The sequence below is a fragment of the Neopsephotus bourkii genome, unplaced genomic scaffold (genome assembly GCF_033783945.1).
Source record: "Neopsephotus bourkii isolate Nb327-2 ecotype Australia unplaced genomic scaffold, CSIRO-AGI_Nbou_v1 NB_1445, whole genome shotgun sequence".
NCBI lineage: Eukaryota > Metazoa > Chordata > Aves > Psittaciformes > Psittacidae > Neopsephotus > Neopsephotus bourkii.
The window spans coordinates 269045-291948 of NW_026901922.1; the positions used below are offsets into that span (position 1 = coordinate 269045).

The 22904-nt window shown below is 62.1% G+C and overlaps 3 protein-coding genes across 7 annotated transcripts in view; 1 reads left to right on the forward strand and 2 right to left on the reverse strand.

Moving 5' to 3' along the window:
- The window catches only part of ZNF740 (zinc finger protein 740), a 37944-nt gene extending 23865 nt beyond the window's left edge, over window positions 1–14079 (forward strand). Inside the window, exons 2-8 of one of the 4 annotated variants that reach the window (XM_061368749.1) lie at window positions 10452–10853; window positions 11375–11506; window positions 12416–12502; window positions 13308–13379; window positions 13561–13684; window positions 13776–13894; window positions 13973–14079. In XM_061368749.1, coding sequence (XP_061224733.1) covers window positions 10845–10853; window positions 11375–11506; window positions 12416–12502; window positions 13308–13379; window positions 13561–13684; window positions 13776–13894; window positions 13973–14062 — 633 coding nt within the window. In that variant the 5' untranslated portion in view covers window positions 10452–10844 and the 3' untranslated portion in view covers window positions 14063–14079. Of the gene's footprint in view, window positions 1–10451; window positions 10854–11370; window positions 11507–12415; window positions 12503–13307; window positions 13444–13560; window positions 13685–13775; window positions 13895–13972 lie in introns of those variants that run through there. The other 3 variants (XM_061368748.1, XM_061368750.1, XM_061368751.1) reach the window with 3 other exon arrangements.
- On the reverse strand, window positions 3233–8468 carry CSAD (cysteine sulfinic acid decarboxylase). 2 transcript variants are annotated; one of them, XM_061368710.1, is made up of 14 exons: window positions 8250–8468; window positions 8046–8172; window positions 7152–7242; window positions 6440–6546; window positions 6245–6360; window positions 5830–5909; window positions 5692–5746; window positions 5418–5534; window positions 5265–5329; window positions 5109–5190; window positions 4284–4483; window positions 4151–4202; window positions 3635–3724; window positions 3233–3544 (listed from the first exon to the last, which is right to left on the reverse strand). In XM_061368710.1, exons 1-14 carry the CDS (start codon window positions 8391–8393, stop codon window positions 3371–3373), a joined length of 1500 nt encoding a protein of 499 aa, XP_061224694.1. In that variant the 5' UTR covers window positions 8394–8468; the 3' UTR covers window positions 3233–3370. The 2 variants fall into 2 exon arrangements, with proteins under 2 accessions (XP_061224694.1, XP_061224695.1); XM_061368711.1 differs by lacking the exon at window positions 5418–5534.
- A 1623-nt stretch (window positions 14080–15702) lies between the features above and the next one.
- On the reverse strand, window positions 15703–22752 carry LOC133220523 (integrin beta-7-like). Its single transcript, XM_061368706.1, has 11 exons — window positions 22692–22752; window positions 22534–22607; window positions 21807–21978; window positions 20235–20405; window positions 19406–19641; window positions 18588–18746; window positions 18399–18494; window positions 17330–17419; window positions 17100–17240; window positions 16337–16515; window positions 15703–15760 (listed from the first exon to the last, which is right to left on the reverse strand). Exons 1-11 carry the CDS (start codon window positions 22750–22752, stop codon window positions 15751–15753), a joined length of 1389 nt encoding a protein of 462 aa, XP_061224690.1. The 3' UTR covers window positions 15703–15750.
- Between the last annotated feature and the right edge of the window lie 152 nt (window positions 22753–22904).

Sequence of the window (22904 nt, forward strand, 5' to 3'; positions counted from 1 at the left end):
GCGGCAGGGAGCTGGGGCTCTGTACATAGTGTGTATATGTGGGTGTCCCCTGCAGCATCCCCCCCAGCCCTTTGCAGGGGCAGCAGTGCCTCCCCTCCCCATTAAACCCTTTCTCAGGGGAGCGTGAGCCGTGTGCTTCTTTACCCCTGCAGGTGGGCTCCGAGCTGGACCCCTGTGCCAGGAGCTCCCTCTAACCCTCGCCCTGGGACCGAGATCTCCTGCCCTGCCTTGGGGCTGGGGATCCAACCACATAGGGATGCCCATTGAAGGGGTGCAGGGAGGAACCTCCTGGGGGTCCAGCGACAGTGACGCCAATGGAGGCCCTGTCTCAGTGCCTATGGGGCTAAGTTTGGATCCAAAGCTTTTCTTTCATCTTGGCTGCTCTGGGCTTTGGTTTTTGCCATGGGGCCACCCCCTTGGCACTGCAGCAAGCACAGGGGACTCATTGCAGGGTCTCCAGGGTGGTTTGGGACTGCTCGGAGGCGTTTCTGTGGTTTCTGGGTGGGTTTTGATGGTTCTGAGCCCCGTCCCTCCTGCAGGAGCACTGTGGAAATGGCCTCTTGGTGACAACAAGGCTACGTAAGTCAAACCCTATAAGGGAATAAAGCAGCTAAAGGAAGGCAGACATACCACACTGGAACCTGAACCTCCATCTGCATAGTGCCTCTCTGGACTTACAGGTGCCAAAGTGAGGGTGGATTGCCATGCTGGTGGCACTGTGGCAGCAGTGGCAGGGGTGCAGAGCTTCACTCCCGTCTGCAGCACAGCTGGAACCGCCAGCTATGGTCATCGGCTCGGTAGCATCTTGACCATGTCCGTGCCTCTGTGCTTGGGGAGCAGGGCCGGAACAGCCCCCCATTTGTTCTGCCACCAGAGGCAAAGGCCTGGAATGGGTTTTGGTGCGGAGGCAGCGAGTGTTGGAGCAGGGATACGGGAAAGGGGCAGGGAAGCATCAGCCCCGTCCCCTACAGTAAAGGAGCTGCTGCCCCCGGAGGGTGTGAACAGGACTGGGGAGCCCCCGCGGTACCGAGCGAGCGGGCGGGTGCTGCCATCCTGCGGCCAAACCTCGGTACTGCAGGTGGTGGAGGCGCGGTGTGGCGCCGGGCTCTCCTCGCTGCTGCCATCCTGTGGCCAAACCTCGGTACTGCAGGCGAAGGGGCGCGGTGGCGCTGAGCGCCTTTTGCTGCTGCCACCCCGTGGTCAGAATTCGGTACTGCAGCCCGGTCCCCACGCATGTGCGGTGGAGCTCTTACAGTCCCCGCTGCTGTTCGCCGGTGATAGCGCTGCGTTCCTGCGGCCTTGCGCTGCGCGCTCGCTGTTATATCCCGGTAAGGAAACGCCGTCGTCGCTCCACCGGGTGTTCCCGGGTGCCACACGCTGGGGCCCGGCGTTCGCGGTGCCGCGTTTTGGCCCCTCCGGCGCGCCGTCAATGAGCGGCGCATGCGCACCGAGCCCGGGAGGAGCAGTTATGGCGGCGCGCAGGGCGAGCCCCGTCGGCGGGCGCAGGGGCATCCCCTGCCCGCTGGCTCCCGGCGTTGGGGACCGGATGCTCCAAGCCTGCCCCTTTAGAGGCCTTGCCCTGGATCTCCAATGTGCCGTAAGGAGCCGCAGTGCGAGGAGAGCCTCTGGCCAGGGGTGATCAATGGCGCTCACGATCGCTGCTGCTTCTTCCCCTGCCCCGGAGGCCGCGCTGAGGATGCGGGGGGCTCCGCTCCGCCCCGGGGGGTGCTGCTGACTGCGGTTGTGTGGGCAAAGAGGGAGCGCGGGGTGGCTGTGGACGGGTTGGAGCCGAAGCTGGAGGGGCCAAAGAGGGGTAAAGAAGAAAGGGAAGGCATCCATGCGGCAGCACCCCGGTAACAGAGAACCTGGGTGTGGAAGGTTCCCCTCCATAGCTCAAAGCAGGCGTACACGTTGCCTTCAGCACGGTGCAGCCGTGCTGTGTGTTGGAAGCCTCGTCCCGCACAGGCTTTGAGCCCCCCGTGTGCTCCATGAGCCATGGAAGAGGAAGGGAGCAGCCAAGGGCAAAGAAGCATCCGAGCTGTCACTCATCAGCGGCAAGAACTGCGGTGAGTCCTGAGCTGTTGGACCCTGGTGCGTCCTGGTCCTTCCCTGCCCATTCCTCTCCTGTGCTTTGGTCCCTTGCACTCATCCTCTTCTTGTGTCCTGCTCCCTCTCCCTCTTTTGTCCATCGCTGGTTCTCCTTTTCCCAGCTCCTCGGCCTCATATGCATCCACCTCTTTCTGTTGCTGTTGTTTTGTCTCGCTCTGCTCCCTGTTGCTGTTTCCTGTCAGTCCATGTCAGTCCTGCAGCCCAGGGCTCATCTGGCCTCACTCCAGCCTCTATTTTCCTCTCGTTGCTCCTGGTTTCCTGCATTTCCATCCTCCTTCCTGTCCTTATTCTTCTTGTTCAGCCCTGCCTCTCCTCCCTACTTCTGCTGCTTCTTTCTTCCCCTCTCTCAGGTTCCCTGGCCCCCTCTTTCTCTCCTCACCCCCTTACCTGCTCCATGCTACATCCCCATCACTGCCGGCTGCCGCTCATCTCTGGTCTGTGACCTGCTCCTCACTTTTAACAGCCTTTGCCACTGCTCCTTGCTTCAGGAGGCAGCCGATTGCCCATTCCCTGCTGGAGCAACCGGAGTGGCTCCGTGACCACTGATGTGTCTCAGGGACCGGTCCAGAGCTCCGGAACATGCTCCACCCTGTGACACTATGGCTAAATCCTGCTTCTTGTCTCCTTTGGCCTCAGGGCTGCGCTTGCATTCCTTGTGCACCGGATGAGGGGCTGTGAGAGGGTGCAGGAGGAGGGCTCCATCCTGCTCCAGTGCTTCCGGGATGAGGATGACACCGTTGGGATGGAGGAGGAGGAGCTCATGGGTTCTCCACTGCATCCTGATGTCACCCCATCACGCCACCACCTCCTCGTTGCTTAACAGAGAAGGATCTGATGTGGATTTGGGAGGGAATGGCAGGAGGCTGGGATCATGTGCCTGAAGCTGGGGAAGAACCTCCTGGAGCAGATCCAGGAGGAACATCCCCACAACATCATGCTCCAGAGCTTCAAGATGCTGCATGCATGGAGCCGGTGCCACAAGGCCAAGGCCATGTCCCCCTGGTTCTGCATCTTCCTGCACCCCACCAGCATGGACCCCAATGTGTTTGACCTGCTCCAGGACTGACAAATGAGCCCCCCCCCTTGCTTTCCTGGAGAGGGGGTGGGTGTCACCCCCAAAATGGATCAGTAAATGGTTTTATTCCACCCATCCCAGTAGGTTTTGGAGTGTCTTTAACCCGGATTGGAGGTGGGATGGAGGAGAAGGGGGGATGTGGAGCTCTGCTTCTGTTCCTCAGGGATCGGGGGGTCTGGGGGGGGCTCACAGGTCCCATCCCAACCTCTCGATCTCATCCAGGAAGAAGTCCAGGTCCGCCCTGGTGACCGCGGGGCTGGTGACGATCTGGCGGAAGAAGTTGACGCGGGTGCCGTGGGGCTGGTACCCCACCATCATGGAGCCTTTCCTCATCATCCTCTCCTTGATGGCGGGGGCCACCTGCAGGGGGTGGGGGGCACACACAGAGGGGTTGGGGAGGTGGAGGGGGTTTGGGATCACCCCCCCCCCCCCGGTTGATCCAGATCCCACCTTGCCCAGGCTGGACCAGTAGTCGGGGCAGCTCTCACGGCCCCGCAGGCGGGGGGGCACAAACCAGAAGCAGAGATTGATGAACTCCGGCTGCAAGGGGGGGAAGAGGGAAAGGGAAGAGATCACACGGACACCCGGATGGGGACACGACATTTCCCACCCCCAGGCCCATTTGGGGACCCCCATGGTCAGGACAGGTCTATTCTGCTGCCCAGCACTCGGTGATGCTGTAGAAGGGGCATTAAAAACCACTCCTGGGGCTACAACACTGATATTGGGGGGGGCACATTAAAACCCATCCCAGGGCCATGGATAGGTCATGTTAAATGGGGAATGGTCTAAAACCACCCCCTTGGCTATGGCTGGAGGGTATTAAATGGGGGGGGGCACATGTAACCCACCCCAGGGCCATGGCATGGTGGTGTATGGGGGGATCATATGAACCCCCCCATAGGGTCATGGTGGGGTGATGTGTGGGGCTACACACATTAAACTCCCCTTGCTGTGGCTCCATACCTCCATCACCAGCTCGAAGCCATCCCTCCTCTTCACCTCCTCCGCCAGGTACCTGGGATGATGCAGAGCAGGAGGTCAAAGGAGTAGAGGGGCCCTGGGCTGTGTGCCCCCATTCCCAGCCCCAGGCACCCACCGGGAGCAGGCAAAGGCTCGCTCCACACGCTTGGCCAGCCCCTCGGTGCCATTGGCTTTCCAGAGCAGCCAGAGCTTGAGGCAGTCCACGCGCCGGCCGCACTGCGGGCTCTTGTCCCCGGTGTCGTAGGATATGTCATAGAACTTATCCCGTTGGAAGAGGTACGTGGCTCCGGAGCCATGGCAGCGCTGCAGGAGACCCTGGGGGGGGGGCATAGGGGTCACCCCGAAACTAGCAACTAGGGGGGATCTGGGGGCAACACCCCCATTTTGTGGGATCAGGCAGGGAATGGGGTATGGGATGGGACATGGGATAGGGGACAGGGCAGGAGATCGGGCAGCAGGATGTGGGGATGGCACAAGGGACAGGGCAGAGGGTGAGGCATGGGATGGGGTAGAAGATGGGACATCGGGATTTGGGGATGGGACATAGAATGGGGTAGGGGATGCGATGTGATGGGGGAGTGGGATGTGGGGATAGGGCAGCAGGAAGTGCGAATGGGCCATGGGATGGAGCATCAGGATGGGGTGTCGAGATGAAGCATCAGGATGGGGCAGGAGACATTGGGATGGGATGTAGAATGAGATACGGTATGTGACGTGGAATGGGGCATCAGGATGTGGGGATGGGATGTGGGATGGGGCATCAGGATGGGGCAGGAGACATTGGGATGGGACATCAGGATTTGGGGATGGGACGTAGAATGGGGTAGGGGATGCGACATGGAATGGGGCAGCAGAATGTGGAGATGGGACGTGGGATGGGGCATCAGGATGGGGCAGGGAACAGTGGTGGGAGAGGAGGAAAAGGGGCAGTGGCACGCACAGAGGTGTCGCGGAGCAGGAATGCCGAGCACTGCAGCCCCACTGTCAGCATCTTGTGTGGGTTCCAGGTCACCGAGTGGGCCCTGTGGGAAGAGGGGATCTCCCCCAGTTGGGATCCTGGGATTGTGGGGTGCTGGGAGCCGGGAGCAGCGCTGACCTCTCAATGCCAGCCAGGAGGTGCCGGTGCTTGCTGGAGAGCAGAGCGCTGCCACCCCATGCTGCCTGTGGGCAGGGACACGGATAGGGATCAGCGCTGGGAACAGGGGGATTCCAAAGGGATTTGTGTGTGTCCCCCCTCCCTGGTGCTCACATCCACGTGGAGCCAGAGGCCGTGGCGCTCGCACACGTCTGCAATGGCACCCAGAGGGTCGAAGGCACCCAACACCGTGGTGCCGCACGTGGCACACACCAGGAACGGCTCCGCACCCTGCAGGACACCGGGATGGGACAGGGGGTGTCAGGATGGATGGGGTGGTGGATTTTGAGGTGGGGCAGGGGGTGTTGGAACAGCACAGGGGACATCAGGATGGGACAGGGGACGTTGGGATGGAGCAGGGGGACACCCTGGGCTGCCACCCCTTCACCTCGGCTTTGGCCTTCTGGATCTCCTTCTCCAGCTCCTCAGGGATCATCTTCCCCCTGCGGGATGGGAACAGACCCATGGTGGGAGCAGAGCCGGGGCAGTGGAGCCGCAGATCCACCGGGATCAGCCCGGCTCCCACCTCTCGTCGGTGGCCACCAGGCGCACGTTGTCAGTGCCGATGCCCAGGAACGCGGCTCCCTTCTGGATGGAGTAATGGCTCTGAGCAGGGAGAGGGGGGGTCAAATCCCTGTGGATGGTGGGACCCCCCCCGATGAAGACAATGGGGCACCCCTTGATGGGGATATCTGCCTCACACCCTACAGTGCTGATGTGGACCCCCAAATGGAGACAATGGAACACCCCCCAATGGGGATTCTCCATAGGCCCCCCCTGGGGATAATGGGACCCCCCCATGGGGACAATGGGGCGTCCCTCATGTGGATGATGGGAAACCCCCCAGATGGGGACAATCGGGATGATGGACACCCCCCAGATGGAGATGACCCCCCCCCGCCATGGGGCCAACGGGACGGTGGTGCCGCGGGTGCCCGCACGTCGCAGGAGGTGAAGAGCGCCAGGCGTGGCAGCGCCGTCATTCCAAGGCTCCGGCATTCCGGGAAGCGCTGGAACCGTGCCACGTTCATGGCGTACATGTTGCACATGGAGCCTCCTGCCAGCGGATGAGGACAGTGGTGTTACCCCAGGGGGGGCACCGGGACACCCCCCCTGTGTGGTGCTGGTGCCGGTACCAGGAGCGAAGATGCCGTCGCCGCTGCTCCAGCCCACGAGCTCCCGGAGCTTGGCCAGGACCACCCCCTCCATCAGCACGAAAACTGGGGCCACCTCGAACGTGTACCTGGGGGGGGCAAACACACCCCCTCCTAGGGAGACTCCCACTGAGGGGAACCCCCCCATTGGGGTGATAGAGGGTACCCTCCAGATGGGGAACCCCAACGATGGGGATGTGGTGACCCCATAGGGAAAGTGGGACCCACCCCGATGGGGATGTGGGGAACCCCTCTATGGCGATGATGCCCCCCCCCCATGGAGATGTGGGCACCCCCACAATGTGGACAATGGGGGATGTGTCCCCAATGAGCTTGAGGGCTCCCCCGCTCCCCGATGAGGATGTGGGGAAGCTGCCATGGAAATGATGGATATTCCCCCCCCCCCCCGATGGGGATGATGGAGATAATGGGTCGTCCCCCCCCATGGGGATGTGGGCACCCCCCCGATGTGGACAATGGGGCATGTATCCCCAGTGAGGTTGAGGGCCCCCCACCATGGGGATGATGGACTCCCCCCCGATGGGGATGTGAGGAACCCCCCATGGAAATGACATATATTCCCCCCCCAGATGGGGATGATGGAGACAATGGGGACCCCTCCATGGGGAGGATGAGGACCCCCCCAAGGGGATTTGGGGACCCCCCCATGAGGACAATGGGGCCCCCCCCGCACTGGCTGGTATTGAGCGCCTCGGTGAGCAGCCGCCCGGCCAATGCATGCGGGTCCAGCCCCGAGAACAGCTGATTGAAGAAGCGGGGGTGACCTGCGGGGGGGGCACCGTGACAGGAGGGACCCCCCCCGGGACCCCCCTTTACCCACGGACCCGCCCACTGACCCATGGACACCCCGTGTGACCCATGGAGCTGTGGGGAGTGGAAGCTGGAATGGGAGTGGCAGAGCTGAACCTGGAGCCATGGAGCTTGAACTGGGGCCAGATGGGGCTGCACTGGGAACACTGGGGCTGAACTGGGTGTACTGGGAGCACTGGGTTCCCACTGCGACCAGTTAAGGCTGCACTGGGAGCACTGAGTTCACGCTGGGAGCAGTCAAAGCTGCACTGAGCTCACACTGGGAGCATTGGCTTCACAATGAGAGCACTGAGTTCACACTGGGAGCAGTCAAGGCTGCACTGGTTTCACACTGGGAGTGCTGGGTTCACAGTGGGAGCACTGATTTCACACTGGGGGCACTCGAAGCTGCACTGAGCTCATACTGGGAGCACAGGGTTTGCAATGGGAGCACTGGGTTCACACTGGGAGCACTGGGGCTGCACTGGAAGTACAGTTTTCCCACTGTTTCCCCCCCATTTTCCTGCTGTTTCCCCCCCGTTTTCCCGCTCTTTTCCTACCGCTCTCCCGCTGTTTTCCCACCACTTTCCCACTGTTTCCCCCCGTTTTCCCGCTGTTTTCCCACCACTCTCCCACTGTTTTCCCACAGTTTTCCCCTTCCCGCTGTTCCCCCGTTTTCCCACTGTTTTCCCCCCATTTCCCCACTGTTTTCCCACTGTTTCCCCCCGTTTTCCCCCCAGTTTCCCCGCTGTTCCCCCCCGGCTCCAGGGGTCCGCACCGGTTTTGACGCTGAACCGCACCACATCCCGGCAGCGCTGCAGCAGCCGCTCCGGAGGTTCCCCGCCGCTCCGCAGCTCCAGGTCCAGCAGCTCCCGCAGCTCCGGCGGCTCCCGCCACTCGCACACCTGCGGGACACCGCAATTCCCGAGCCCGGGAAGGCCGCGGGGCCCGGCCGGGAGCTTCCTCCCCCCTTTCCTCCCACCTTCTCGGTCACATCCGTCCCTTTCCTCACGGCGTCCTCCAGCAGCACCCGCAGCGCTTCCCGCAGGAACTCCTCGCCCGCCGCCGGCTCCCAGCCGGGATGCTCCAGCGCAGCCATGGAGCCAGCCCCGGCCTCTTCAGCCATGGGTGCTGGACCGTCACCACACACACACACACACACCCCCGTCCCAGCCCCGGGATCACGGCAGCGGGATGCGATGGTGGCGTCCCTGGGGACACGGCCTCGCACAGGGACAAAGTCCAGGGACAGGGAGAAGCGGCTCTTAAAGGCGCATCCAAGGAATTGGGGGGGGGGGGGTGAAAAGGGGGGCCCCCCCAAGTGGTGCCACCCTCCGTCCCCATGGCAGGGCGGCCATAGGCCCTGTCCCAAGTGCCCCCAGTGTCCCCAAGGGGGAGCCCTGCTGCCACAGGGAGGGGCAGTAATAAGGGAGGGGGCAGAGGAAGAAGCGACCGACCCCCCGCCGGGGTGCAATGGAGTGGGGGTCTCCATGGGGGGGGTCACAGGGGTGTGGCACACCCCCAAGGGCAGGCGGGGCCTACTTCGGGGTGCGGGGCCGCCAATAGCGGCGGGGCAGCTCACCCCAGGGGCAATAACGTGAATGGGGCGGCCCAGGGGTGACGGGGCGGGCGACAGGGCCCAGCCCGGGCCCCAGCGCCACCGCCCGGCCTCGCTCCGTTGCTGCAGCCCCAGGCTCTGCCCCGCAGCCGAATCGGCCCAGGCCGCGCCGCCGCTCCGTCGCTATGGCAACCTCCCGGCGCCAAGATGGCGCCGCAGCGAGCGGCACCACGGCGCGACTCCGCGCATGCGTACGTCGCGCCGGAAGCGCTGTGAATGGCGGGTGGAAGGAGGAGGGGGGTGTCGTTTCCAGTTCCGGGTCGGCGGCGGCGGCCGAGGACGGGGGGGGCGGCGGGGCCGGTTCTGGACCCGTCGCGGCGGCGGAGCGGAGCGGAGCGGGGCCGGAGCGGGGAGGAGCTGGGCAGGAGAGGCCGCGGCAGGTACGGACCGAGCCCCTCCCCCCCCGCCCGCCCGCGGCCTAGGTGGGGGTTGCGGGGCCCTCCCGCGCGCGCCGCCGTCGCCGCGGCCCCGCCCCCACCCGGCGGCAACGGGACGGGAGGGGGAGGGATGTGGGGGGAGGGGGATGGGGGAGGGTGTCACCTTTGCCCCCGGTGTGACCCCTCCCCCCTTTGTGGCCCCCCCATGTGTGATTCTTCCTCTTCCTCCCCCCCCATAGTGACCCTTCACCTCCCCCATCACCCAAACTCTCCCTGTGGGGCACCCACTTAGTGCTCAGCACCCCCACAGACTGCACCATTTAAACTTGGGGGTCCCCCCCCATAAGCCCCCAAAGCCCCTTCAAACCCCCCCATACTGCCCCTATAACCTCCCCTAATGCCCCAAACACCCATAACCCCCCACAATCCTCCTTAATCACCCCATAGCCACCCGTAACCCCTCAAAGCCCTCCGTAACCCCCCTATAACCTCCCATAACTCCTGTAGCCCCCCAAGCCTCCCTCTAACCCCCACACCCTTCCCCATAACCCTCGTATAGCCACCATAACCCTCCAAGCCCCAACTCTATAACCCCCCAACCCCCCTTTTAATAACTCAGAACTCCCCCAGCCCCCCATAAACTCCCCAATCCTTCCTTTAACCCTCCCCCAAACCCCTCCCTAAGCCCTCCCTAGCCCCCAAACCCTTCCCAACCCCCCGTAGCCCCCCAAAAACCTTTCTTAACCCCCCCACAACTCCCCTATAACCTCCACTCTAACTCTCCCCATAACCTCTCTATAACCCCCATAAACTGATGTAGCACCCTGAGCCTCCCTCTAAGATCTACACAGTCACCCATAACCCCACAACCCCATTATAGCCCCCCATAACCCTCCTATAGCCCCATAACCCTCCAAGCTCCCACTCTATAACCCCCCAACCCCCCCTTTTAATAACTCAGAACTCTCCCAGCCCCCCATAAACTCCCCAACCCTTCCTTTAACCCCCCCAAACCCCCTCCCTAAACCCTCCCTAGCCCCCCAAACCCTTCCCAGCCCCCTATACCCCCCAAATACCTTCCTTAACCCCTCCCCACAACTCCCCTATAACCCCCACTCTAAGCCCCCCATAACCTCCCTATGCCCCCCCTCCCAATACCCCCCTAACCCCATTTCCTCCCTCCCCACAGGCGAAGACCCGCACTGGTGTCAGCAGCAGCAGCGCTGGGACCCAGCTCCCACCCCGGCCTTGCGTGTGTGTGGGGTGATGCCCTTGAGGGCTGTGGGGGTGACAACACCCCCGATGTCCCCTCCTGTCTAGTAGGAAGCTGCTGCCCCCCAACCCCCCGTGATTGCTGCTGGGGGGGGCCGAGGAAGACGCTCGTCACCGCGCCGGCGGCACCGGGGCCGAGATGTCGGCGCAGTGGCGGGTACTGGATGAGCCCGGCACAAACATCCCTAAAACACCTTAACTGAGGCCACCCCTCGGAGGGTTAAAAAGGTCCTTCCCGGGGCCACCGTAAGGCTAAAGAATTGTCACAGTCCCTCTGTCGAGGACAGACAGACAGACACACAGCCCCAAGATGGCTCAGGTAATGAGCCCCAAATCTACACACCCCCCCCTCCCAAAACCCACCCACCCCCTTCCCAATCCGTCCCCTCCACACCAAGCTCCCAAGGAGGTATGGCCATGGGGGGGCTTCCCCCCCCCCCCCCCCGACTCCCCTACAGTCCCCACTGTCCCACAGCCCCGCGCCATCATCATCATCATCACCCATCACTCACCCGCGCCCCCCTACCCCGGGTTCTATTCCCGGAGCCGGCGGCGCTCTCCCGTTGTTCCAGGGATCGTCGGAGCTCTCCCGGTAGCCGTTAGCTCCCCGCCAAAGGGGGGTGTGGGGTGGGGGGGGGCAGGGGGGGGCCCCGAGCCTCCCTCTTCTCCCCCCTTATCCCCCCCCCCCTTCCCATTTCAGCGCCCGGTCGTGTGCGGCCCCCCGGCAAAGGGTTTGGTTTGTGGTGCTGGGACCTTTGGGGTGGGGGGTTTGGGGGTGCTGGGGGGAGGGTCTGGGGGGGTCTTCAGCAGAGCTGCTCTCTCCCCCCCCCCCCAACCCAGGCGAGCCTCCTGGCCTGCGAGGGCCTGTCCGGAGTGTGCCTCGTGCCCACCGTGGCCAGCAAGAAGATGATGCCGAAGCCCAGCTCCAAGCAAGGGGAGAGCAGGGAGCGGGGGGGGAGCCCCGATGTGCTGGTATGGACGCCCCCCCCCGCTGCCTTCAGCCTCTGACCTGCCTTCTTCCTCCCTTAACCTCCTTTCTCCCCCCCTCAAGCCACTTTCTTCCTCCCTCAACCCTTCTTCCTCACCGATCATGCCTTTTCCCCCCTTTCATTCCCCTTTGCCCCCACACATTCCACTTTCCCCACCTTTCATTCACCTTTCCCCACCTTTCATTCATCTTTTCCCCCCTTTCATTCCACTTTCCCCCTTTCATTCCCCTTTTCTCCCCTTTCATTCCCCTTTTCCCCCCCACATTCCACTTTCCCCATCTTTCATTCACCTTTCCCCACCTTTCATTCACCTTTTCCCCCCTTTCATTCCACTTTTCCCCCTTTCATTCCCCTTTTCCCCCTTTCATTCCCCTTTTCCCCCTTTCATTCCCCTTTTCCTCTTTTCATTCCCCTTTTTCCCCTTTCATTCCCCTTTTTCCCCTTTCCCCTTTTCATTCCTCTTTTCCCCTTTTCATTCCCCTTTCCCCACCTTCCATTCACCTTTCCCCACCTTTCATTCACCTTTTCCCCCCTTTCATTCCACTTTTCCCTCTTTCATTCCTCTTTTCCCCCTTTCATTCCCCTTTTCCCCCTTTCATTCCCCTTTTCCCCCTTTCATTCCCCTTTTCCCCCTTTCATTCCCTTTTTTCCCTTTTCCCCTTTTCATTCCCCTTTTCCCCCTTTCACCGTTTCCCCCTTTCATTCACCTTTTCCCCCTTTCATTCACTTTTTCCCCCTTTCATTCACTTGTCCCCCCTTTCATTCACCTTTTTCCCTCCCTTAATTCACTTTCCCCCCTTCCACTCCCTTTTTCCTCCTCTGAGTCGATTTCCCCCCCGTTTAATGCGATGTCCCCCATATTCCCCCCCATCCGGTGCCGTTCCCATTCCAGGCGCTGCGGCAGGACCCGGACAAGCCACGCAGTCGGAAGGACGAGGACGCACCCGAGACCACGCACATCAAGAAGTCCAGTAAAAAGGCAGGTCGGGGCTTGGGGGGGCACTTTGGGGTCTGGTCCTACTTTAGTCCCTGAGGTGTGGGGAGTCACTGGGGGCTCTGGGGGGTGTCACTTTGGGTCTGTGGGGTGTCCCTGTGACCGGGGAGGGGGGTACTTTGGGGGTATCCTTACGCCCAGGGATGTCACTTTGGGGTTTGGCCTCTGTGGCATCACTTTGAGACCCGGGGGGGGTCACTTTGGGCTGTCCCTATGTCCCGGGGGGAGTCACTCTGGGGGTATCCTTATGTCCAGGGATGTCACTTTGGGGTTTGGTCTCTGTGGCATCACTTTGGGATCCAGAGGGGCATCACTTTGGGGGTATCCTTATGTCCAGGGATGTCACTTTGGGGTTTGGCCTCAGTGGCATCACTTTGGGACCCGGGGGGGGTCACTTTGGGGTGTCCCTGGGCCCGGGGGGGGTCACTTTGGGGGTATCCTTATGCCCAGGGATGTCACTTTGGGGTTTGGCCTCAGTGGCATCACTTTGGGATCCAGAGGGGCATCACTTTGGGGGTATCCTTATGTCCAGGGATGTCACTTTGGGGTTTGGCCTCAGTGGCATCACTTTGGGACCCGGGGGGGGTCACTTTGGGGTGTCCCTGGGCCCGGGGGGGGCGTCACTTTGGGGGTATCCTTATGCCCAGGGATGTCACTTTGGGGTTTGGCCTCAGTGGCATCACTTTGGGACCCGGGGGGCAGTCACTTTGTGGTGTCCCTGTGCCCGGGGAGGTGGTGGTGGGGGGGTCACTTTGAGGGCCGGGGGGGTGTAACTGTGGGTGCCCCGCAGCGCCGCAAGCGTGTGTCCGGCACCGAGGGACCCGGCAGCGCGCCGCGGAGAGGACCGCGCCTCGGCAGCCAGGTTTGCGGCCGCGCAGCACGAGAGCAGCAGGAGCAGGAGGAGGAGGAAGGATTCCCGAGCTCCGGCAGGCGCAGGACGGCCGGGGGGGGAGGTTCTGGGTTGGGGGGGGGGCAGCGGTTGCCCCCCCTCCTTGTGTGCTGACATGAGCTTTGGTGGGGGGGGGGTTATGCTCTGCCCATAGGTGCTGGTCATGGAGCAGAACGGTCCCTTCCAGGCGCAGAGCCCCAAGAACTTCATCTGTGAGCACTGCCTGGGCGCCTTCCGCAGCAGCTACCACCTCAAGAGGCACATCCTCATCCACACTGGTATGGGGGACCCCCCCCTGCACCCCAATAGTGCACAGAGGGGGGGGTTACACCCTTAATTTGGGGGTGCCCCCCCTCTTTTTGATTGCAGGGGAGAAGCCCTTTGAGTGCGACGTGTGCGACATGCGCTTCATCCAGAAGTACCACTTGGAGCGGCACAAGCGCGTGCACAGCGGGGAGAAGCCGTACCAGTGCGAGCGCTGCATGCAGGTATCCCGCTGCTCCGGCCGGGATGGGCTGCCCCAGCCCTCGGGAGCGTTCCCTCATGGAATTCCCACCCCTTTCCAGAGCTTCTCCAGGACAGACCGGCTGCTGCGGCACAAGCGCATGTGCCAAGGCTGCCAAACCAAGAGCCCCGACGCGCAGCTCCTGCTTTAAGAGGCCACCGGGAATGCCGACCGGGAATGCCGACGGCAGCTCCAGGGGTGGTTGGTTTTCCTTCCTCCCCCTCCTTCTTCATCATCATCCTCATCCTCTTCCTCCATCTCTCCTGCGTTTCATACCCTGGATGCTCGCCCGGACTCTTGGAGCCAACAGCATTTGGAAAAGGAGCTGGAAAAGCCCATTCCCAATGGGAAGAGCATAGGATGCCACCTGCAGACCTCCCCCCACCCCCTCCCTACACCCCCATTTTATCAGCCCCCCCCTCTCAGGAAAGACTTGGAAGCCCCAAAGCAGCAGAATGGGGGTGTCCCCCCCCTGCCAAGGGCTTCCCTGGCTCAGGTTGGAGCAGGAGCTGATCCCAGCGCCTCCACTTTGGTAGCTTTGGGAGCAGCAAGAGGAATTCTTGGCATTGGAAAAGGGGGGGGGGTCCCCCTATGAGCTTGCCCCCAGCGCCTTCATCTCATGTTTTGGGGCGCTTTTGGGGTGTTTTGGGGGTTTTCTCTTACGGTTTGGGGCTGGTGCCTTCGCTCACTGCTACCCCCAGCTCTGCTGGGTGGGGATGGGGGCCTCTATCGGGGCCATTTGCAGCCTCCCCCCATGCTGGGGTGGACCCCAAGAGCCTTGTTGGGGGGGGCAAGAAGAGGCCATGGAGTGCCCCCTTCACCTCCCAGCCCCATTTTGGGGGTCCCCCACCTCCTGTGCCCCCCCCACCACCCAAAGCACAGCGGCCCTGGACGTGGCCCTGTCAGCTGGGGCAGGGGGGCACCAGTGATGCCACATAGGAACCCCCCCCCAGTGAACCCCCCATTTTGGGACCCTCCTCCGTCGGTTTGGGGTGGGGCCAGGATGGGGGTTGGGGGGGTCAGATCTTGCCTCTGAATAGGAAAAGGGGGGGGGATGATGGTGAGGAACCCCCCCCCCACACCTATGGGGACGGGGGGGGCACAGGCCCCCCTGCCCCCGCCCTCCCCCGGGGTTTGATTTTGGGGTGGTTTTGTTGGGTTTTGGGGTTTCTTACACTTGTTTTGTTATTGGGGGGGGCGCTGTAGTTTTTATTACACTGTCCCCAGCTCGTGTGTCCCCCCCCTCGTGTTCCCCTCGCCCCCCCTTCGGTCCCTGTGTCCTGCCCCTCCCCCACCCCCCCCCGCCCCCTCCCCCCCGGCCTTTAGGGTTTATTTAAATAAAAACTCGTCGGGTTTTTTTCTCTTTTTTCTAATTCACGGCTCCATTGGTTCATTGGGGGGGAGGGGGAGGGGGGCACCCTCACCCCCACCCATGGGTGCTTATGGGGGAACCCTCACCCCCCCCCCCATGCACCCATAGGGACCCATGGACCCCCCCACAGCACCACCCATAAAGGTCTATGGGCCCTTTCCCATCAACCCATAGAGGCTCATGGACCTCCCCATCCTATAGGTGACCATGGGTGCCAAGACCCCCACCCAGCACCCATTTACCCCCCCGCGGGGCTGTAGCCCCCATGAAGGGGGTGATGAGGACATGGAGCCATGGGGGGGTGGTTTATTGAGGAGCTTCAGCACAAGAAGGGGGGGTCCCTGTAGTTGTGGGGTCCCCCGGTGATTGGGGGGGTCCCTGATATTGGGGGTGCCCAAGGATGTGGGGGGGTTCCTGGAGGGATCTCTGCTGTCCCCTCACTCCGGCTGGTTGCTGATGGTGTCGCTTTAGGGGCTCCTGTAGGGAGGGCATGGCAGGGGGGGTGTCACAGCCGGTATTCCCGATGGCATTCCCGACACTATTCCCACCCCAGATAGGGGCTAGGGACCCCCCCCCAATCACCCATAGGGGCCCATGGGGGCAAGGACCCCCCCCCATAACTCCCCTATGGGATCCCATGGGTGCCAGCGCCCTCCCAGGGAGTGGGTCCCTTCCAGGGGCAATTTGGGGGGGGCACACACCATGGTCAGTCCCATAGACCCCCATATCCCATCCTATAGAGCCCCCCATCCCATCCTGTAGAACACCCCCCATCTCATCCTATAGAACACTCTCCATCCCATCCTATAGAACACTCTCCATCCCATCCTATAGAACACCCCCCATCCCATCCTATAGACCCCCCATCCCACCCTTCAGACCCCCCCCATCCCACCCTATTGACCCCCCATCCCACCCTGCAGACCCCCCCATCCCATCCTATATAACACCCCCCATCCCATCCTATAGACCTCCCATCCCACCCTCCAGACCCCCCATCCCACCCTATAGAGCCCCCCCCATCCCACCCTATAGAGCCCCCCCCCCCGGTACCGGCACTCCGGGTTCCCGCCGTGGCGCGGGAGGTCTCGCGCCCGCTGGGGGGCGCCTCGGCACGGGCAGCGCGCGCCCAGCTCCAGCTGCAGCGCCCCCTGGAGGCCCGGCACGCGCAGCGTCACGCGGCTGCGCGGGAGAGGGCACGAGGCGGCGCGAACCCGGACCGTGAACGTCACCTGGGGGGGGGGGGAAACGGACACGACATGGGATATTGCGATATGGGATATCGGGATATGGGGTATCGCGATATAGGACCTCGGGATATGGGGTATTATGATATAGGACATTGGGTTATGGGATATCACGATATGGGACATCAGGACATGGGATATTATGATATGGAACATTGGGATATGGGATAATGGGATATGGGACATCAGGGTATGGGATATCATGGCATGGGATATCGTGATACGAGATATGGAACATGTGGATATGGGGACAAATGGACACATGATCCCCCATATCTGTCCCAGTGCACCCACATCCTCCATTCCTTCCGCATGTCCCCCCGATGTCCCCATGTCCCATATCCCCATGAACCCCAGGCCTCCATATCCCCATGTCCCATATCCCTATAACCCATATCCTCACATCCCCATGTCCCCATATCCCCACATCCCACCATGTACCCATATCTCCATACCCCATACCCTCACATCCCCATGCTCCCAGTTCCCACCTCCCACCATGTCCCCATATCCCTGTACATCCCTATACATCCCTATACATCCCTGTACATGCCCCCCCCTTTTCCCACCTCCTCATTGACTCGAACACCCCTGCAGAGGCCGCCGTGAGGCCGGGGGGGGCTGGGGGCACCCCCGCAGTGGGACTCGAAGCTGAAGCTGATGTTGGGGGGCAGCGGCGAGTGCTTGAGCTCCACGGTGGACGCGAGGGCCTGGGGGGGAGGAAGGGGGGGGACACCGGGGGGTGTCAGCACCCATCCCCCCCCCGCACCCCTGGGTGCCCCCCCCGCCCCCCCCTCACCTCGTAGGCATCCGCCAGGAGCCGCGGGACGTTGCTGGAGTCGCCGCGGAGCTCCCGCACCACGGCCCGGGGCAGCTCCCGGCTGAGCTCCTGCGGGCACGGCTCGGACCCGGGCACGCACAACGGGACCCAACATCACCCCCCCCACACACCGGTACCCAAAACACAGCCCCGGGTGCCCCAAACACCCTGAAACACCCCAAAACCAGCGTCGAGGACCCCCAAACACCTCAAAACACACAGAGACACCCAAAAACTGCCCTGGAGCACCCAAAACCAGCTTCTGTGGTACCCAAAACACTCAGAGACACCCAAAACACCCTGGGACCCCCAAAGCAGCCCCATGGATACCCCAGAAGAGCTCAATAACAGCCCCGAGCACCCCAAAACAGCCCCAGGGGCACCCAGAACACCCAGAGACACCCAAAACCAGCACTAGGACACCCAAAAACAGCCCCGGGGCACCCAAAACAGACCCGGGGTACTTGAAACACAGCCCCCGGTACCCCAAAACACCCAGAGACACCCAAAAACCACCCCCATACACCCCAAACCAGCCCCATACACCCCCAACCAGCCGCATGGACACCCTAAACCAGCTCTATGGACACCCCAAACCAGTGCCATACACTCCAAAGCAGCCCCATACACCCCAAACCAGCCCCATGGGCACCCCAAACCATCCTCATACACAACAAACCACCCCCATGGACACCCCAAACGAGCCCCATACACCCCAAACCACCCACATGGACACCCCAAACCATCCTCATACACCCAAACCACCCCCATGGACACCCCAAACGAGCCCCATACACCCTGAACCACCCCCATGGACACCCCAAACGAGCCTCATACATCCCAAACCACCCCATGGACACCCCGAACCACCCCCATGGACATCTCAAACCACCCTCATACACCCCAAACCACCCATGGACCCCAAACCACCCCCATGGACATCCCAAACCATCCTCATACACCCCAAACCACCCCCATGGACACCCCAAAACACCCCCCAACCCCTCCCTTCCCCCTTCCCCCCCCCCATCCCCATCCCCATCCCAACCTCATAGAGCGGCACCACGGGCCGGGTGACAGCGAAGATGAGCTGGATATCGGCTGCCTCCAGCACCTGAGCCAGGAGCCCCACAGAGGGGTAGTCCTGGGGGGGGGCGGGGGCTGAGTGTGAATGGAGGGGGCGGGGCTGGGTTAGCTCCTCCCCCTCCCTCCAGGCCCCTCCCCCTCCTGCACCCACGTGGCGGTGCTGGGCCGCGTAGTGGCCGTGGGTGTCGAGGTGGCAGCGGGCGTCGCTGGGGCGGGCGATGCCCCCGAGCTTCCCGTCCCCCGCCGAGTGCCAGGCGTCGTCGGAGCAGAAGAGCAGGAGCCGCGTGGCTGAGCCCCAGCCCAGGCGGTCCTGAGGGGATGGGGGGATAGGGAGGGGGAATGGGGGGAAGGGGGGCATGGGGGGTATGGGGGTATGGAGGCATGAAGAGTATTGGGGGCATGAGGGGTATGGGGACATGAAGGGTATGGGGCATGAGGGGTATGGGGGGCATGAGGGGTATGGGGGCATGAAGGGTATGGGGGCATGAGGGTTATGGGGAGCATGAGGGGTATAAGGGGCATGAGGGGTATGGGGGCATGAAGGGTATGGGGGCATGAGGGTTATGGGGAACATGAGGGGTATGGGGTGTATGGAGACATGAGAGCTATGGGGGGATGAGGGTTATGGGGTGCATGAGGGGTATGGGGGGCATGAGGAGTATGGGGGGTATGGAGACATGAGGGGTATGGGGGACATGAGGGGTATGGGGGACGTGAGGGGTATGGGGTCATGAGGGGTATGGGGTGCATGAGGGGCATAGGGAGCACAGGGGGCATAGGGGGCATTAGGGACATGGGGGGGATGAGGTGCACCAGGGGCATGAGGAGCACAAGGGGCATGAGAGGCATGGGGGGACATGATGGGACATGGGGGGCACGAGGGGTATGGGGGCCCTGGGGACACGAGGTGACGCAGGCTGTGGCACCCTGTCGCTGTCACCCGCCCCAGTGCACGCGGTGCTCGCTCACCCCGCACACGGCCGCCTGCAGCACCGCGTCGAAGCCGCTCTCGGGCGCATCCAGGTTCGCGGCGCTGCGCAGCTCCCCCACGCGCTCCGTGAAGGCCCCGGTGCGGGTGCTCAGCGCCAGCTCGTGCCGGAACGCGGCCGCGGGCTCACACGGGTCCCCCCCGGGCGGACAGGGCCGGGCCCGTGGCCCCGCGCTGCTGAACGGCAGCACCGGCTTCTCCACAAAGGAGCCCAGGCCTGGAACAGGGACACCACAGGAGACACCACATCAGCATCCATCTGCTATCAGCCATCAGCCATCAGCCATCATTCACCCATCCATCATCATCCAATCCATCCATCATCCATCATCCATCAGCTATCATCCATCAATCCATCCCTCATCATTCATCCATCCATTCTCATTTCATCTATCCATTCTCATTCCATCCGTCCATCCATCATCCATGCTCTAACCATCATCCATCCATCCGTTCGTCTATCATCCATCCATCCATCATCATTCCATCATCCATCTATCCATTATCCATCCATTTATCCATTTATCAATCCATCCATCATCTGTCCATCTATCCATCATCCATCCATCCGTTCATCCATCATCCATCCATCCATTCATCCGTCCATCCATCCATCATCCATCCATCATCTGTCCATCTATCCATCATCCATCCATCCAGTCATCCATCATCCGTTCATCATCGCCATCTAGCATCCATCCATCCCCACCCTTCAGTCATCATCCAGTCATCATCCAGCCAGAACCCATGGGTGTCCATCCCCCACCCCATGAGTGTGTCACCCCCCCTGCCCCATGGGTGTCCCCGCACCGATGCGGACGGAGGAGCTGAAGTTGCGCAGGGTGTCCACCAGGTCGCTGCCCAGCCCACGGATGGTCTCCAGGTCGTCCCGCATGGAGTAGGACAGGTCCATCAGGTAGTAGAGGTCCACAGGGTGTCCCTCAGGGCGGCGGAACCGGACCTGGAAGCTCTGCTCCTCTCCTGGGGGGAGGAAAAGGGGGTTCAAGGGGGACAGGGGACACCCTGGCCAGGCACCAGTGTCCCTTGTGTCCCACCAGCGTTGGCTGCTCTGGATCCATTCCTCAGCCACCCTCTTCTCCATCCATCCCACTATCATCCACCTTCTCCATCTCTCACCATCTCTCCACCCATCCTCATCTCATCTCCATGCCCCCATACATCTCCACTTCCCCACCCTCTATCCCTCTTCCTCCATCCATCTTTCCGTGCTCCATCTCAATCACCATCCCTCCATCTTCACCATCTCTTCATCCATCCCTCACCTCCTTCTTCATTCATCCATCCATCCATCCATCCATCAGTCCATCCGTCCATCCATCCATCATCTGTCCGTCCATCCATCCATCCACCCACCCATCCATCCATTATCCATCCATCCATCATCCACCCATTATCCAACCATCCATCGTCCCTCCCTCCCTCCCTCATCCATCCATCCATCCATTATCCATCCATCCATCCGTCCGTCCATTCATCCATTCATCATCCTTCCATCCATCCATCCATTATCCATTCATCTGTCCACCCATCCATCCATTATCCATCCATCCATCATCCATCCATTATCCATCCATCCATCCGTTCATCCATCCATCCATCCATCCATTATCCATCCATCCACCTGTCCATCCATCCATCATCTTTCCATCCATCCATCCATCCATCCGTTCATCCATCCATCCATCCATCCATCCACCCATCATCCGTCCGTCCGTCCATCCATCCATTATCCATCCATCCATCCATCCATCCATCCATCCGTTATCCATCCATCCATCCATCCATTATCCATCCATCCATCCATCCATCCATCCATCCATCCGTTCATCCATCCATCCATCCATCCACCCATCATCCGTCCGTCCGTCCATCCATCCATTATCCATCCATCCATCCATCCATCCATCCGTTCATCCATCCATCCATCCATCCACCCATCATCCGTCCGTCCGTCCATCCATCCATTATCCATCCATCCATCCATCCATCCATCCGTTATCCATCCATCCATCCATCCATTATCCATCCATCCATCCATCCGTCGATCCATCCATCCATTATCCATCCATCCATCCATTATCCATCCATCCATTATCCATCCATCCATCCATCCATCCGTCCATCCATCCATCCATTATCCATCCATCCATCCATTATCCATCCATCCATCCATCCATCCATCCGTCCATCCATCCATCCATTATCCACCCATCCATCCATCCATCCGTCCATCCATCCATCCATTATCCATCCATCCATCCATTATCCATCCATCCATCCGTCCATCCATCCGTTATCCATACATCCATCCATCCATTATCCATCCATCCCAGCCCCATCCCATCCCCGTGCCGCACTCACCAGGTAGGAGCCACATCCGGATGCGCTGTGGGCGCAGCGGGACCTGGCCCCCCCCGGGGAGCAGCTCCAGGTCCTGCAGCACCCTGAGGCTGCCGTGGGGCAGCACCACGGCCCCGGGGGGGCACCCGGCGCCTTCCAGCACCTCCGGGGGGGCGCAGCGGGGCAGGACCCCCTGCGGGGGGCACCATCAGCACCCCCGTTACCCCCCATGTCCCCTCCGCCCTGCACCCCCTGGGGGTGCCCCCACCCTCCCCTGTTTGTCACTGAGGTTTGGTTGCTTCCTGGTGCCAAACCACAGCCACCGGGGCGGGGGGGGGGGGCACGTCAAGGTGGGGGCACCCCACAGCACACGTGGGGGGGGGGGGGAGTCAGGGACATTGGGACCCCCCAGGACACTGGGGACCACATGGAGACCCCATAGGGATCCCTCGGGATGCCCCCATCTCACGGGGACATCCATAGGGCACACAGGGACCCCCCCCCGTCACATGGGGACCCCGCAGCGCCCCAAAGCCACCCCGACACGAGCGCGGACACGGGACCCCTCCCCACCGGAGGGCACCGCGACCCCCAACAGGGCGGGGAACCCCCAAAGCAGGACCCGGGAGGGGAGGGGAGCAGGTCAGACGGATCAGGGGGTTCAATGGGCGGGGGTCAGAGGGGTTCGGGGGGAGGAAACCAGGGGGTCAATGGGGTCCCAGGGGGTACCCCCCCCCTCCCCGCTCACCGGCTGCTCGCACCAGGCGCAGCGCGGGTGCATCCGGACGCACTCATCGCAGGATGCGAGGAGCTCGCAGCGCTCTGGGGACACGGGGGGGGTCAAAGGGGGGGGTAGCACATTGGACCCACACCCCCCTCCAAGGGAGCCCCCCCTCAGCCACTCACCTGCTCTGGCCCCCCCCAGGGCCACCAACAGCAGCAGCAGGAGCCCCCCCGCGTGCCCCATGGCCACGGTGATGGGAGCCGGTGGGGAGGGTGGGGGGGGGGGCCACATCCGGCGGGGGGGGTGTGGGAGGGGCACCCATGGGTGGGGGACAGGACACCGGGGGATCGATCCCCATCACCCCGCTGTGCCCCCCCCGTTATCCTTGAGGGGTG